Source organism: Pan paniscus, chromosome 16 (assembly GCF_029289425.2).
Source record: "Pan paniscus chromosome 16, NHGRI_mPanPan1-v2.0_pri, whole genome shotgun sequence".
Taxonomy (NCBI): Eukaryota; Metazoa; Chordata; class Mammalia; order Primates; family Hominidae; genus Pan; species Pan paniscus.
In genome coordinates, this window is record NC_073265.2 from 27,574,603 (window position 1) to 27,587,715 (window position 13,113).

The 13,113-nt window shown below is 34.6% G+C and overlaps 1 protein-coding gene across 2 annotated transcripts in view; it reads left to right on the forward strand.

The window, feature by feature from the left end:
• Positions 1-8,319, forward strand: part of SPRED1 (sprouty related EVH1 domain containing 1) — a 100,477-nt gene extending 92,158 nt beyond the window's left edge. For both annotated transcript variants that reach the window (XM_008969805.4, XM_003816703.5), the window contains 2 exons: positions 3,717-3,818; positions 5,284-8,319. In XM_008969805.4, the coding sequence (XP_008968053.4) occupies positions 3,717-3,818; positions 5,284-5,934 (753 nt within the window). In that variant the 3' untranslated portion in view covers positions 5,935-8,319. The remainder of the gene's footprint in view (positions 1-3,716; positions 3,819-5,283) is intronic.
• Positions 8,320-13,113: the final 4,794 nt, after the last annotated feature.

Here is a 13,113-nt window from a genome sequence, read left to right on the forward strand (position 1 = left end):
AACCCTGAACTTAGGGAAGTCAAGTCTTTTGTAATGACTTTTAGTGCACTTCAGTAGCCTGCCTTACTTGCTGAGGAAGGAGATACTGTCTTTGTTATACTGGACACTAAACAAGCCTGTCTCCAAAGGGGAAACACTGTGTCTTTCAAGGGTTTCACTGTACAGACGTCCTTGAAAAGATAGTCTAAAACAAAAGGCCGATAGTGCATATGTTCACTAGATCTGCAGAGATGGGACCCATAAGGAATTGTCAACTACGCTAGTTTATGTTCCCTTAGTAATGCTTAAATAGGCATTGCCAGTATTTGTCTTTGACTCGTTTTTTAATGCTTTGAAGAGCTAGTAAATCTTTTGAGGTCAGGCATGGTTGCTCACACTTGCAGTCCCAGCACTATGGGAGGTCGAGGTAGAAGGATCACTTGAGACTAGGCATTTGAGACCACCTGGGCAACATAGCAAGATTCCATCTCATATATCATGGTGGTACGCGCCTGTAGTCTCAGCTACTCAGGAGTCTAAAGCCTGAGAATTGCTTGAGCCAGGGAGGTCCAGGCCACAGTGAGCCACGTACGCCATTGCACTCAACCTGGGTGATAGAGTGAGACCTTGTCTCAAAAAAAAAAAAAAAAAATCCTCTGGATGGATAGATACATTGTTTCAAAGTCTTAAAGGCCTGGAAGCCATTATAGTTCTTTAACTCAGTTTCTCTTACTTTCACGGGTTCATTTCCCTGTAGACAAATATGACAGCATATTTCAAAGATTTATGACATGTTTAATACATAAAAAAGAATGTATTCACTGAATACTTGAGAAACCACGAAACAACTTAAAAAAGGAACACCCCCAATCTATACCTTTGCCTTCATCCTAGAGGTAACTACTACCTGGAATTGTATTTGTCTAACATTCTCATGCTTTCCTTGATAGTTCTAAAACTTGTTTCTTTTTATTCTCCGAATTGGATATTTCAGTTGTTTTCAGGTTTTTATTGTTACAGGCATACTGCTAGTACAAACTTTCTTGTCCGCAGCTATTCATGTGCATGAGTTTCTTTGGAGTGTTCAGGAGTGGATTTTTTACATTGATGTGCTACAGAAGGTTCTGGGACAAATTGGACTTTAGGATTGATGTGTACTACCTACAGGGGATATGTATGGAGTATTTGAAAGACTTCGGAAATAACTGTGATTGTTCCTTTACAAATGGATTTTAACTGCATGCTTTCATATGGCCTTGTTACTAGGTAATCAAATGTTCTGTGTTACTTCTCTGTATATTCTGGATTCAGATCTTTCTGAGTTTTATTTGCGGCTAGTATCTCCTAGTTGGTGATTATTTTTCACTCTTTGTGGTGTTTTGGTGAACAGACATTATAAATTTTAATGCAGTTGAATTTATCATTTCTCATTATTTTTACAGACTCTTCCCTATCCTCATCTTAAAGATTTTCTTCCTAATCTAAAAGTTTTAAAGTTTTGTCTTTAATCCACTTTAATTTGATTTCTCTTCTATGGTAGGGACCAAATTTTATTTTTTCCACATAGGTTACTAATTGTCCCTGCACTGTTTATTGGAGCCTTTCCCCGCACTGATATGCAGTACCATATCTGTCACATCAATTCTCTATATATGTTTGAGTCTGTTTCTGATGTCTCTAATCTAAATTAGTGTCACATTGTCATCTTTACTGTAGAAATGCTGTAGCTCTATAATAACTTAATATTTGTAGAGAAAGTGCCTAAATTTGTTTTCCCGCTTGGATCTTTTTTTTTTTTTTTTTCCAATTTGGCTGTTTGCCCTTTTAAAATATTTAGAATCAGCTTGTCAAATCTGATGAAGAATCCTTTTGTGGTTTATATTTGAATTGCGCTGAATGTGTGTGTTAGTTTAGGGGATAATTTATCATCTTATTCGTGAATATGATATATACCTCTGTTTAGCTCTTCTTCTGTATCTTTACATAAAACTTTGTATTTTCTTTGTGAAAAGATAATACATATTTTATAGGATTATTTCTTTGTACCATTTTTGTTGTTCTATTATAAATGGAATCCTTTAAAAATTTTAATTGTGACCAGCTTTGAAGAAGCATCTCTTATGACTTTTTCAGCTGATAAATTTTCCTGAAGATTATAGCAAAAGTACCAAATTTTGAGGGTATTAAAAAGCAGAAATTAATTGGGGTGTATCTTATCACATCTGTTTTTAGTAAGTGTGAAAAGGTCAATATTGTCCATTTATTTGTCTTTTCACTTAGCGATTGTGTGAGAGAACTAATATTCATAGACCCTGTTGACTCAGGTAGTTTTCAAAGTGTGTATGTGTTTAAGTGGTGTGTGTGACTTTTTTCTGAGACAGTGGTGAGAAAATTGACATTTTTACTCTTTAAAATAGTTCTTAGAAATGTATATTTAATATACTAGTTGAGGTCATTGTGTTCTATCAGGAAAAAAAATTGTTCTCTCTGCTTCCTTTTGTGTAATGTTCTTCTGTTTTTCTTTTTTTCACTTGACCAAATATCTAGCTTATTCTGTGTTTACTTCAAGTCGCATTTCTTTTCATGCCTTCCCAGACCATTTAATCCATAGTTATTTCCTCTTGTTAATTTCTAAATTCTTACAGATTCTACTTATAAACATAGAATGGCCTCCATATTGTATCATTAAATGCAGAGACCAAGGGCACAGTACAAAGGGTCCTATTTTAAAGATCTGTGTGTGTGTGTGTGTCTGTGTGTGTGTAAAAATTTTTGGAGGAATGCACTAAAAAAATTTTTTTTATGATAGTTAACTTTTAAAACTGGGTCTGAAAGGTCTAAGATGAAAGGAAGAGTTTTACTTCATGTGCTTTTATACTATTTGAAAATTTTGCTATCTGCATGTATTACTATTTATTTTCAGGGTTATAGTGTTTATTAAGTATGTAACAGTAGGAGTTGGATCAAAATTATCTGGAAAAATAAGAAGTAAACAAGATTGCCAAAATGTTGATGATAAGTGAAGCTAGATAATAGACCCGTGGTGATTCATAACATTATTCTCTCCTTTTATGTATATTAGAATTTTTCACCATAAAATTTTAAAAATTAAACATTGATATATTCTAGCTATAATTTAGGTCTGAAATGGGCTTTGCAATTCGAAACACTTGTAAATGTATCAGGACACTAAAGATTCCTATTTTTTTATTGCTATATAATTCACCTACCACAAAATCATCCTTTAAAAAAGTATGTAATTTGGTGGTTTTTATTATATTCACAAGATTGTGCAGCCATCAGCAGTATCAAATTCCATATCACTTCCCAAAAAACCCACACTGATTATCAGTCATTGCCCCTCCTTCCCTATTCCCAGCCCCTGGCAACCATTATTGTGACATGTGTAACTACTTTATTTCTCTTTGTGGTTGAATAATATTCCACTCTATGGATTTACTACATTTTGTTTATCCGTTCATTAGTTGATGAATATTTGGGTTGTTTGTACTTTTTTGACTATGTATTCATTACTTGTTAAAGTTTAAATATGTAAGAAAAGACCTATGGTTTTTGTTTGTGTTTTAGGTGGGGGGAAATGATTCTATTTTTATTCTCAAAACCGTTTTTGAAAAACTTTACTGCTAATAGATTATGAGGTTTTGGAACATACACTGTACAGTTTCATTAAAAGTAAAATTCTTGTGTCATTTAAGTAGAAATTGTTTGTATTTTAGATAACATTTGGTCAGCCAGGCTTGGACATTCAGAGCAGAAGTATGGAATACGTACAGCGGCAAATATCCAAGGAATGTGGAAGCCTAAAGTCCCAAAATAGGGTAAGTAATGTTAGTTTATCTTGTGATATGGAATTTAACTAATTAATAGATAGGTAAAGTTTTCCAGTCTTTCTAATTCTCCATATAGTTGAATTGTACTAGAAAATTTTTCATTGTATAAATTTGCTGCCTATATGCTTATAAACGCTGTTAGTTAAAAACTCTGCAAACTTCTCATTTGAGTCTAAAAGATTGCCAGAGCTGCATTTATTAGATAGGACCAAAAGGAATTATATATTGTTAATTAAATAAACTGTATCTGTCACCCCACCTTTAGCTCAGACCTAGAATTTTCTTAGCCCTAATTCCATGTATCTAGGAAATAGAAGTTTGCCCCAAACTGAGTCAGATGCTTACTTGTAGTAGACTGGTCACTATGTCCAGGGACTGGAGCTAAAGATACATATTTGTCTACTTAGAAGCCTGCATTTATGGATGATGTAAGGGGTCAAAAGACTTAATTTTGTTCTTTGGCCTCAAAGAACCAACCTTCCCAGAAGGGTTGTGGAAGTAGGGGTATTTTACGTCATTGTTCAGAGACTTTTTGTGTACCCAAGCTATACACATGTGTGTCTTTGTATTAATTTGCTAGGACTCCCACAACAAAATATTACAGACTGGGTAGCTTCAACAACAGAAATTTATTTTCTCACAATTCTTAGAAGTTCAAGATCAAGGTTGTTGGTAGGTTTGGTTTCTTCTGAGGCCTTTCTTCTTGGCTTGCAGGTAGCTGCCCTCACATGCTCTTTCCTCTGCCCGTACATCCCTGGTGTCTTTCTCTGTGTGTCCAAATTTCCTCATAAAGAAAACAGTCAGATTGGATTAAAGTCTCCCTTAAGGGCCACATTTTAACTTAGTCACCTCTTAAAAGGCTCTATATCCAAATACAGTCGCATTACTGGAGGTTAGGGCTTCAGCATATGAATTTGAAGAGGACATAAGTCAGACCATAACATTTTGTCCTTTGTTCCCAAAATCATGCCCTTCTCACTTGCAAAATACATTCATCCTTATCCCAACAGCCCCAAAGACATAACCCATTCCAGCATCAACTCTTAAGTCCCAAATCTCATCTAAATAACGTCTTTCAATCAAGTGTGGGTAAGTGGCTCATGCAATAGTAGAGGTACAGATCCAAAACAGGGTAGGCTGTCTGGAGACCCAAGAAATAGTTGTAGTCTTGTCCAAAGGCACCCTGCTGGCAGAATTTCTTCTTGCTCAGGGGGAGCTCAGTCTTAGTTCTAGTAAAGCCTTCAACTGATTTTATGAGGTCCGCCTATATCACAGAAGGTACTGTGCTTTCCTCATAGTCCACCAATTGAAATGTTGATATCATCCCAAAAACATATCATAGAAATGTCCAGAATAATATTTCAACAAATATCTGGACACTGGCCCCACCAAGGTGACACGTAAAATTAACCATCATAGCCCTCATTGCAGTTTTTATCTGTTTCTTTTTTAGGTCCCTTTGAAATCAATCAGGCATGTCAGCTTTCAAGATGAGGATGAGATTGTCAGAATAAACCCTCGAGATATCTTAATACGTCGCTATGCAGACTACAGACATCCTGACATGTGGAAAAATGACTTGGAAAGAGATGATGCTGATTCCAGTATTCAGTTTTCTAAACCAGACAGTAAAAAATCAGACTATCTGTACTCTTGTGGGGATGAGACTAAGTTAAGTTCACCCAAAGACTCTGTGGTATTTAAGACGCAGCCTTCCTCATTAAAAATTAAGAAGTCAAAACGAAGAAAAGAGGATGGTGAACGTTCTCGCTGCGTATACTGCCAGGAAAGGTTTAATCATGAAGAAAATGTCAGGGGAAAATGTCAGGATGCTCCAGACCCTATTAAAAGATGCATATATCAAGTTAGTTGCATGCTCTGTGCAGAGAGCATGTTGTATCATTGTATGTCAGACTCAGAGGGAGATTTTTCTGATCCCTGTTCATGTGACACTAGCGACGACAAGTTCTGCTTGCGATGGTTAGCCCTGGTAGCTTTGTCTTTCATTGTACCATGTATGTGCTGCTACGTCCCTTTGAGAATGTGCCATCGCTGTGGTGAGGCATGTGGTTGCTGTGGTGGGAAACATAAAGCTGCTGGATGAAATGGTCCAGTGCCAAAATGAGCTTAAAATCTTTGTTTCCAGGAATTAGCTAACTTGGATTTGTGGAAGCTTTTGGCAAGCAATATGGGATCTTGCCTGGTATCATTGAGCCCACACATGGAGGAAGCAGAACTCATCAGTTCTTGGCGTTTCACGCCATGCCTAACTTTTCCCTTGAGTGCATGGCATGTTTTGTTACAGGTTGTAGAGTATTTGCAGAAGGAAACCATTTCTGGTTATTTGGCTATAAAAAGTCAGCATAAAATATGATCCAACTAAAAGGGATTAATTTTTGGCATTTTTGTATATTTATGCATTAGGTGATGGGACTTTTAAAGGTTTGAATTTATTAGGACACGAACTAAAAATAAAAGTGCACTAGGGGACAGTTGATTTCAATCTAAGAAAAGTTAACACTTGGGAATTACAAGAAGTAAAACAAGTGCAACTAAATCATTTATTAGTTGTTTTTTGAAAGCAGTTTTATGTATAAATAACAAATGTTTATATTTAACTAAATGTAAGGTACGAATTATTACATATTAAACTTCTCTTCCCCTTCCTAGTTCTGAAGTAGATATATATATATATATCTACTGTCACATTCCATATATTTTGAATATTTAACTCATCTAGTTAATAATGTTTTTATTCCATGCGAATGATTTGATATTTTCATCCTTATTTCTCTTTGGCTACAATTTATATTGAGTTATATCTGTACATTCTGGTAATCTAAAATCCTTAAAAATACTCTAATAGCCTTGAGTGACCAACTTTTTTTTTAAAGCACAGATGTAATTGTCTAATGTTCTGATGGGAACGTAACACTTATTTTTATATAAAAAGAGACTGAGTAAACAAACATTATAGAAAAAAAGTGAAGTTTTTTAGTTGTTTTTTGTGGTATTCAACCAGCAAGTTGTTTTCTTTCAGAGTTTCCTCCTTCAAAAAGTTATATTGCATTTACAAATGTTTTACAAGGCAGAAAGTTTGACTGGATAGTTAGTGTAAAAGCTTCGTGTTGAGATCTTCACGTATCATTCTGCTAAACCAGAATATGTTCAGCTGTGTTACTAATTTTTCAGCTTAATCCTCAGTGCTTATTATTTACATAACAATAACTTTTTATCAGTTACATTTTATTTTTATTTAAACTGGCCAAAAGCAAAATTATTTTATGTTAAAATGTGTGCTAAACTATCCCAGGAAAGTATTTAATCCAACATTGTAAATGAAGTATCTTGTACATATAAATTTATTTCTTTTGCAGAGCATTATATTACTGGATGTTTAATTTACAAAATAGTTGGGTAAATGTTCCAACAAACTTTAAAGTACCTTGAAGTCAAATTGTCTGTTTTTGTTTTGTTGTTGTTGTTGTTGTTTTCTTAAGTGTTACATTAAAACTCTAACCAAGGAAAGGGTTCTTTAAGAACATTCCCTTAGAGGGATAAAGTTGAGAAGTGTGCCTTTTTTTTAATGGCTTGAAGTTTCAGAGGTGATAAAAATTAAAATCACACTACCATTTGAAGCTCATTTTCTATGCAGGTTTTTAAACGTCATTTATGTATCATTCTTTTTATATATCACACTTAAGCTTGTGTTAGCTTTTTTCTTTTGCCCCAGATCAAACTGAACAATGTATATAACACTATCTGTCTGTAAAATACTTTTTTTAAGAAAGCATTTATATTTATATGACAGCTTGAACTGACAACATTGTGTATATAGATCATCTTGAAGTATTATTTCACATTGAAAAGAAGAAAATATATTGATAACTATAGATGTTATGAAGAAGAGGGTATTTCTAGTTTTGTACTAAAAATCAATTGGATGAACTAAATCCAAAACATGACACTGTAGCAGCAGTTTTAAGTCTTATTTTTACTGTTTATATATTTGAATGCTGCTACAACAGATGATCTTCATCCCTGAAGTTTTCAGCTAAACTTGGTTTCCTAGAATAGACTGTTAACTTTCAAAATTTTTATTGGTGAAATGGAAATACTGTTTTTCCTTGTGAATGAATTTTCATATTTGTAAGTGCTAAGTTTATAATTCAGGTTTGATCAAGGTGTGAATAACTGAAGAAAATAACTTGCTGGCTATATAGGAAAATGCTGTGGAAATGAACTGTGTATATACTTCTGGGAGGAACAAATTTAATCATTTCTTCTGTTAAGCACTAATCAGTATAGTGCAACTCCTGGTTCTGTACTGTATTTTATATGCAACATATATGCTTTAATATTTTAATGTTTGTGCATTAATATTTTCAATTTGTTTAACCACTTTGCTGCTAAGATTTTGCCGTCCCATTCCCATTTTTTCCTTTACAATTTTAAACAAGTTTCTTCATTAAAAACTATGGTGATGAAATGGTTTTTATTTTACCTTGGATCTTTATAGTTAACATACCCAGTTTCTTAATCAGTCTACAAGACTAACTGATGATATAATGTTCTCTGAATCCCTATATGGAAATTTTCTTTTGAGTAAATTAGAATTCCTTTGTGAAAGCAAATGGGTAGTTTAAATCACTGATTCTTAAACATGTGTATAGGCACCTTCAGGAACATTTTCTCATTCTCTGTACAGATTCGGCACTGCCAATTGGCTTTTCCTCTAAAACTTTTCTTTGTTTTTATCTGATATAAGCAGATGGCTCAAGACAACTGCTTGAGTAATAGTATTGAAAATGGAATCATCTAGACGGCATGACAAGCAAGACTGGTCTGATGAACTTGTTCAGAATTGATAATTCTTAAATATTTCTCTTGGCTTGAAAAGGGACATCATTTGATTTCTGAAGAAGTATGTCGTGTGGAGCTTCAGCACCACCTACTGGATGATTTCCAGGCCAGAGACATGAGATGGCAATAGGGATCTGACAGGGTTCATCACTACTACCATTAAAGGGCTATTTATGTGGTGACCACCTCTACCAGGGAAACCAGGAGTAAGAACTATCTCAAAGGAATTGTAAAATGGTTATTTACCTAATGTGTCTTGTTGGCTTGCTGAAAGATTTTAAGCACTTTTTTCTTACATATCCTGTTTTAAAATATTTGTTGATATTTGGGACTGGCAATCAAACTTAATGGATGTACTGAGGCATTTATAGAACCAGTTGCTTTAACTCTCAAAAGCCATTACCAAAATGATATTTTTTTCCTCCTTCCGCCAGTCAGGGAGAATTTTTAAAAATAATAATCAAAACATGAAAAAACATAATCACACCTGTATTTTATCATGACAGCTTCAGAGAGTGTGTGTGTACGTTTCTCTCTCTTTTATTTGAGACGGAGTTTCACTCTTGTTGCCCAGGCTGGAGTGCAATGGTGCGATCTCAGCTCACTGCAACCTCCGCCTCCTGGGTTCAAGCGATTCTCCTGCCTCAGCCTCCCAAGTAGCTGGGATTACAGGCGCCCACCACCATGCCCAGCTAAGTTTTGGTATTTTAGTAGAGATGGGGTTTCACCATGTTGGCCAGGCTGGTCTTGAACTCCTGACCTTAGGTGACCCACCCACCTCGGCCTCCCAAAGTGCTGGGATTACAGGCATGAGCTACTGCGCCCAGCCGTGTGTATGTTTCTGAAATGATGATGGGGTGGGGTTAAAATCTAAAGGGAAAAACTTGAAACTACCTATTTTCATTGGTTATTCAGCAGTGCCTAAAATGAGCTTTTGAAGTAATGTAAAAGCACTTTCAATTCATGTGTATAGTGCCATCTGATATCTTGGGTAAGTCTTGCTTTTTCTTTTCTTTTTCCTCTCCCCTGCCCCCTTAATTAAATGGCACGGAAATGTTTCTTAATATGCACGTGAGTCTCCAGAGTACAGGAAATGTGCTTTCCTCTAAATGGTCAATGTAAAGAATCTTAAGGATATTTCTTGTGTTGAAATTTACATTCGATTTTGTGATTACACTTGGAAATATGTGTTCAATTGGGTTTTTAATTGTAGCCCAAAGGTGCATTAAGCAAGTGTAACATTTTTTCCACATAAAACTTAGAAAACTTTAGTTACCTGAAAAGCAAGGATTCTTTACTAATTATTATGCTCATTCTTGATTTGACTTCCATGATCACACTTCAAAGTGTAAGAGGAAGCACTAGAAACTGGCATTATTGTTGCACTAAAAAAGTCTATAAATCATAATAGCACCATGAGGTGTTTTGCAATGAGACAAACATAAAGAATGAATTTCTTTAAGAAAGAAACACAACCTGAGGTGATTTATATAAACCAAAAGAAAAAAAAAGGCTTTAAGATATTAGGTACTGTTTGCCTAGCAGCCAGGTGGTTATAAAAGATTCATATGCTTTGGTACACTAATAAATGTTAGCCATTATTCCTGAAAGCTTCTTAAATTGCATCAGTTGTTAGTTTTGAAATTTTTTCAAGAATAAACTAGTTGAAAAGTCTTTGTATTAAAAATACACATAGATTTTTGTGAACATTTCCAGTGTGTAGTGTCGTTTGCTTTCTATTTCTGACCTCAAAAGTGCCTCACTTGTATATTATTTCCATTAAAAGCTTGACTGCATTCTTTCTAATGAACAATGAAAAACTGTTTAACTCATGTCATAATGTGTCTCCTCAGATATAGTTAACTAGCTTGATAGTTTTGAGTATATAATGTAAATAATACATTATAAGTTTGTAACCATTTCTGTTACTTCATACCCGTGTAATTGGACATAGCAGATGATTATCATAAGATTTTGTTTTAATGGTTTTTTTCCCTCCTGGAATTACCTGATTAAACCTGTCATGAATTATCAAAGGACTTTTTCTTATTCTCCTAGAGCTTATCAAATTATCACATAAGAGATAATTACTGGAGGAGAAAGCAAAAATGGAAGCTTTTGATAATTAGCTCTGTTCTTTAAAAGTATACTTTTAAACTGAAAGTTCACATATAGTTCATCTTAATAACATATTTATTCATCCTTAATTGTATTCAGATTATTTTTTAAGTCTCTAAGCTAATAATGTTATATTTATTGGTTTGGTAACATGTTGCAGCTAAGCTAATAACCTTAAGTGGCAATTGTTTAACCCAGGACTACTGATTTTTTTATATTCAAGTCAGTTTCATCGTTTTACTTAACTCGCCATATAAACAAAAAATAACGAATAATCTAAATGAAAGGTTATTAGGACAGTAATAAAAAATTATAGTGTATCTCAACACTAGAATAAGTTGGATTACTATATTATAGTTTATTTGAAAAATCAAGGAGTAACTGTATCTTTACCATTAATTATGAAATGTAGTCTCATGTGCTTATTTACAGGTTTTTCAGAATTTGCTTTACATTCTTCACATCAAGTTAATACCCACAAGTAAGTAGAATAGCTTTTATAACAAGGAAATTGAAACGAGGGTTCTAGCTTGGCTATCAATATAAGTGTCATGCACATAGTGCTCCTTAAAGAAAAAGACATCGACATCAATGGTATGAAAGCTGTAGTCACTCTTTAAATTGAACTGCTCTAAGATTTGCAGTTTTAGTGAGATCTGAAATGATGGTTCAAAAAATACATTCATAATAAAAGTCTTAACAAAATCACAGTTGAAATAGTGTTTCTTTTTATTTTTGTTACATAATGTATTTTATACATGATTACTTTTAATCCTCAAGTAACCTTGTAAGTATTATCTTCCTTATTTTTCTAAGGAAGAGATTTGGGCATTAAAAGGTCAAAATACCAGATAACACAGAGGCACCAGGTCTGAAACAAATTGACTCCAAAGCATAGGCTTTTCTTCCTGATGCAGTTTCAGCTTTCTGTTACAGGAGTCACAGATACACTTCATAAAATAATCATTCTGTTAAAATGAAATTCTATTATTTTAAGCTGGAGTAATTTTGTTTTATAAAGGAATAATTTCTTAATTTCTACTCTCCCTTGTCCATTTCTGGGCCCCCTATCTCACTAAGTTGTGGTACGTGATCCACAGTATGGCATGGGAATTTTTTAAATTGGAGGATAATTGTGATAATGCTTCAAGATATGCCAGTTGTGAGTTGATCCAATGGGAAGCACTAAAAACATACATAGTTCAGTTTGTGGAATTGTTCATTTTGCTCAATTGGTGGATTTTATTGGAGGGATTCATTTTCACCAAAGCAGCAATACTTCTCCTTGAGGCAGTAGGAAACAATGCTCTAAAATGAGCCGTGTATACAGTACTCTTCCGACCTCCCGCTCCCCCCCTCCAGGTGATGAGCGATTCATCTGTCAGTTATTCCACAGAGCCTCTTTTGGGAACCAAAGTTGCATTTATTGTCAGGACTACTTTTTTTTTTTTTTTTTCTGGAGACACAGTCTCGCTCTGTGCCCAGGCTGGAGTGCAGTGAGCAATCACATTACACTGCAAACTTGACCTCCCAGTCTCAAACAACCTTTCCACCTCAGCCTCCCAAGTAGCTGGGACCACAACAATTGCCACCATACCTAGCTAATTTTTTTCTTTTTTTGTAGAGACAAGGTGTTGCTGTGTTACCCAAGCTAGTTTCGAACTCCTGGGCTCAAGCAATCCTTCTACTTCGACCTCCCCAAAGTGCTGAGATGACTGGCATGAGCCACCGCACCCGGCCAGGACTACTACTGAAACATGTTTCCCACAATGAGATTAGTATTCTCTCAAAATTACTGGTTCTGTTAACCTGGAAATAATTTATAATAACCAAGATGCTATGTGCAATTAGGAAGAAAGGAGGACAAAGAATTCCAGAATATTCAGTATTGAAATGTCAAGACTATTATCTCAACAATAAAATTTAAATTAAAATTTAACTTAAACCTGTCTTTCATTTCTATCACTTAGTTTCGTGTTGCCAGTTGCAAGGCACCAATTTAAGTGCTGGTTTTTTTCCTTTTAAAATGTATTGTGACACATCTCCATGTAGATTATTTTTCTTGCCAAACATAAACCCCATTTTTTTGTGCTCCACGTTTTCCTCTCCCCTTTTTTTCTATTAATTAATGTTTCTCCAACTTCTCCAAATCTATGAGAGGAAGAATTCATGGAGAAGAAATTTTCATGAGTATATTTTACATTTTCTTTAAAAATTCTTGTATTCATCCCAAGAAAGTCCAGCAAGCTTGAATATATGTCTTCCGTTGGTAGGGGAAGCAAATGATTCACAATCCCTTAAA